This window comes from Triticum urartu, chromosome 2, assembly GCF_003073215.2.
Source record: "Triticum urartu cultivar G1812 chromosome 2, Tu2.1, whole genome shotgun sequence".
Lineage (NCBI taxonomy): Eukaryota > Viridiplantae > Streptophyta > Magnoliopsida > Poales > Poaceae > Triticum > Triticum urartu.
The window spans coordinates 71746739-71750842 of record NC_053023.1 but is presented as its reverse complement, the minus strand read 5'-3'; the positions used below and the strand labels follow the sequence as shown (position 1 = coordinate 71750842).

The 4104-nt window shown below is 44.3% G+C and overlaps 1 protein-coding gene across 1 annotated transcript; it reads left to right on the top strand.

Moving 5' to 3' along the window:
* Nucleotides 1-1008: 1008 nt before the first annotated feature.
* On the top strand, nt 1009-3839 carry LOC125535863 (G-type lectin S-receptor-like serine/threonine-protein kinase At2g19130). The gene has a single exon (XM_048698932.1). It carries the CDS (start codon nt 1210-1212, stop codon nt 3640-3642), a length of 2433 nt encoding a protein of 810 aa, XP_048554889.1. The 5' UTR covers nt 1009-1209; the 3' UTR covers nt 3643-3839.
* Nucleotides 3840-4104: the final 265 nt, after the last annotated feature.

Genomic DNA, 4104 nt, shown 5'->3' with positions numbered 1-4104 from the left:
ATTGTATAGCGTCTTTATTTGTGAGTACAATATTAAGATCATTTCCCCTAAATATCCAATTCAGTCGAACACATGTTAGGGAAAGATGGAATCAGTGGATGCATTTAGTTCGAAGGTTGATGGAGGTCGCCTTATCTAATGAGCCAGATGCATTCAGATGGACTATTTATGTTTCAGGCGTATTTTTCAGTTAAATCTATGTATATGGACTTGATTAATACTGGATCAATCCCTGAGTCTATTCATATCCAAAAGAACAAATGTGACTTTAAAGATCGAGATTTTTATGTGGTTTGTCTATAAGGGTGTGATTCCAATACAGGACAATTGCAAAACGTAGGTGAGAAGGAAGTAAACGTTGTTGTTTCCGTGACCGAGAGAGAATGATCCAACATTTATCTTTTAAGTACCAACTAGCCAAGTTATTACAAATAATACATGTCATGTAAGGTACCTTCACTTAATAGTATAGCCAGTATGTTTGTTAATTGGCATGAATTAGTGTGGGAGTTTGTGCATTATTTTGGGTTATTTGGAACTGTCGGAACGATTGCATGTTTAATAAAGACAAATATTATGATTTTTTTCTAGGTTATCTACCGAGCATCTGGATGGATCTATACGTGATCATTACTACATCATGTGAAAGCGAGGGGGCTTAATTATGACCTTTGGGTGCAACCAATGAAAGACAATAACACGGCTACATGCAACCAATTTGAATGACAATTTAATAATAAGATAGGTGTTTAGTCGTGTTGTCTTTTTTACCGGGTGTGCCTATTGCTTTATTTGTTTTATAACTTGTCGTTGATTGGCTGCTGAAATGTTCTCTATTCGTTTTAATAAATGATTGTGTGGATTGATTGATGCAGTGGCCGAAGATATATAAACCTCTTTTTGAAAGAAAAAAAAATCTCTAACGAGCCCACCCCGATGTTTCTTCCCTATACTTTGCACCAACCATTCCACGGCAATTTTTTTTTAAAATTAGACCACTTTCTTTTTGGCAAGGAAGACTAGACCACATTTTGGCAAGGAAGTCAAGGGTGCAAGGCAGTTGATCATCCACCGCTCCAAGCCTCCACCCGATTATTCTGATCTAGTCTGCTTGACTTCACCACAGATGCTTACTGATTTGCTATATATGACCGCTCCGCAGCGAGAGCATCCACCCCGAATTCCCAGCGCAAAGCTCGCTCACTCCCTATGTTCATCATGCCTCTCCTCCTCATAGCTTTCACCTCACTCTTCTTCTACCTGAGCGCCCCTCCAAGTTTCGCCGCCGCGACGGCCACCATCTTACCCGGCCAAGCACTTGCCGTCGGCGACAAGCTCGTCTCCGAAAACGGCAGGTACGCGCTCGGCTTCTTTGACACAAGCAGCACCAAATCCCCCCAGAGCACCAGTAGCTGGCACCTAGGCATATGGTTCAACACAGTCCCCAAATTTGCTTCCGCTTGGGTTGCGAACAGAGAGAAGCCAATCAAAAACACCACCTCGCTGCAACTCACAATCTCCACCGATGGCAACCTCGTCATCCAAAACCGCTCCACCAAGTCCATATTCTGGTCCACCCAAGCAAACGTGAAAAGAAACGGCACCATTGCCATGCTCTTGAGCAATGGAAACCTCATCCTAAGGAACTCCTCAAACTCGTCGCACATCTTGTGGCAAAGCTTTGACGACCCCACGGATACACTTTTACCCGGGGCGAAGCTTGGATTCGACAGGCTAACCGGCCTGGATCGTCGTCTGGTTTCATGGAAAAACAGGGTCAGCCCGGCTAGTGGTGCGTACTGCAACGGGTTAGACCCCAGCGGTGCAGACCAGTTCTTGCTTACACGGCTCGACTCCTCCATGTCATATTGGTCAAGCGGTGTGTGGAACGGGAACTCCTTTGTGTCGTATCCTGGGAATAATACCCCAAACCAGGCTTCTTACAATTTGACTTTTGTTGACAATGAACGAGAGAAGTATGTCGTTGAGAGCTTAGCCGACGAGAATGCGGTTTTTCGGCATGTAATTGATGCCTCTGGTCAGGCCAAGGGGTACGTTTGGTATGAGGGCTTGCAAGATTGGATACTGGCCTACAACCAACCAAAAGCTCAGTGTGATGTCTACGCGGTTTGTGGACCTTTCACAATCTGCAACGATGACGACCTTCCAAACTGCATCTGCATGGATGGCTTCACCATAACATCTCCTCTGGATTGGGAGCTAGAAGATCGAACCGCTGGGTGCTTGAGAAAAACTCCATTGCACTGTATTACTAACAAGAACACAACCTACTCGACAGATCAGTTCGCCTCTTTGCCATGTGTTAGGTTGCCCAAAAATGCCAGCAAAGTAGAGATTGCCACAAGCGCCGAAGAGTGTGCACAAATTTGCCTGAATAATTGCTCTTGCACTGCTTATTCCTTCGGGGATGAAGGATGCTATATCTTGCATCACGAATTGATCAACATAGCACAATTACAATGTGGTGGCACAACGAAGAATTCAGATGGAGAAACACTTTACTTTCGCCTTTCTGCTCAAGATGTTCAAAGTTCGAAAAATAACAGAAGGCAGACTGTTGGAGTTGTGGTTGGCACAGGCCTTTCCGCTCTAGGCTTATTTGGACTCGGCCTCCTCCTAATGATTTGGAGAAACAAAAGGAAGAGATCTCCTCGCAAAACTTACGGTAGTGATGGGGGGAGAATCATTGCATTTGAATACACTGACTTGCAACGAGCAACAAAATATTTCACTGATAAATTGGGGGGAGGTAGTTTTGGTTCTGTGTTCAAGGGGTTTCTAAGTGATTCTCATGCCATAGCAGTGAAGATGCTTGAAGGTGCATATCAAGGAGAGAAGCAATTCCGAGCCGAAGTGAGCTCGGTTGGAGCTATCCAACACATCAATTTGGTCAAGCTAGTCGGGTTTTGCTGCCATGGTCCGAAAAGACTGCTGGTTTATGAACACATGCCAAATCGGTCGCTTGACATCCATCTTTTTAAAGACGATTCCACGATATTGAATTGGACTACCAGGTATCAGATAGCCCTTGGAGTTGCTAGAGGGTTAGCATACATGCATGAGAGCTGTCGAGACTACATCATACATTGTGATGTCAAGCCAGAAAACATACTTCTCGATGCTTTATTTGTTCCTAAAATTGCAGATTTTGGGATGGCAAAGATTTTGGGAAGGGATTTCAGTCGAGCACTGACCACAGCCAGAGGCACGATAGGGTACCTTGCCCCTGAATGGATTTATGGTGTTGCTATCACGGCAAAAGTTGATGTTTATAGCTATGGGATGGTGTTGCTGGAAATAATATCCGGAAGGAGAAACTCGGATGCATCATGTTCCAGCGGTGGGGACCTTGGTGTTTTTTTTCCCGTGCACGCCGCGCGTAAGCTTCTTGAAGGAGACATCAAGAGTTTAGTAGATCACAAATTGCAAGGTGATGTCAATCTTGCTGAGGTTGAACTAGCTTGCAAGGTTGCGTGTTGGTGCATACAAGATGAAGAATTCGACCGGCCAACAATGGGAGAGGTGGTTCAGATTCTTGAGGGACAGGTTGAAACCAGGATGCCACCGATGCCAAGATTACTTCAAGCTGTGGCTGGAAGCTCCTGTTCAACGTGTTCGTAAACACACTTGAGTGACTAGAGATGTCGTCATGATCATACCTATGTCTATGTTAAAAAAATAGAGTTTTATTTATCCTACAAATGTAGTGTACTTATCATGGCCGTATAGTTCTATCCATGTATTTCAAGTTGCATGTAACAGCTTCAATGTACTATATCTGATTATCTGCAGTTCTCCAATATATATAGTGGTACTGATGTGGTAGAGCTGAAAGTAAATCTCTTTTTTTTTTCTTTGCTTTGAAAGAGCTGGCTGGCCAGTGGCCTGGTCACTGTGCCGCCGTTGTGGTGAGATGTCGCTGGTGACTCTGTAAATGGTGTAGCTCCTCCAATGCTCTGGATTTTCTGATGCTGGTATATGAATGAGACTCGTAAATCTATCTATGTCTGACTCTCCTCCAATGCTCTAAAATTTCTGCTGCTGATACTTCATACCTGGGAGGCTGAGACAGCCGTTTGCGTT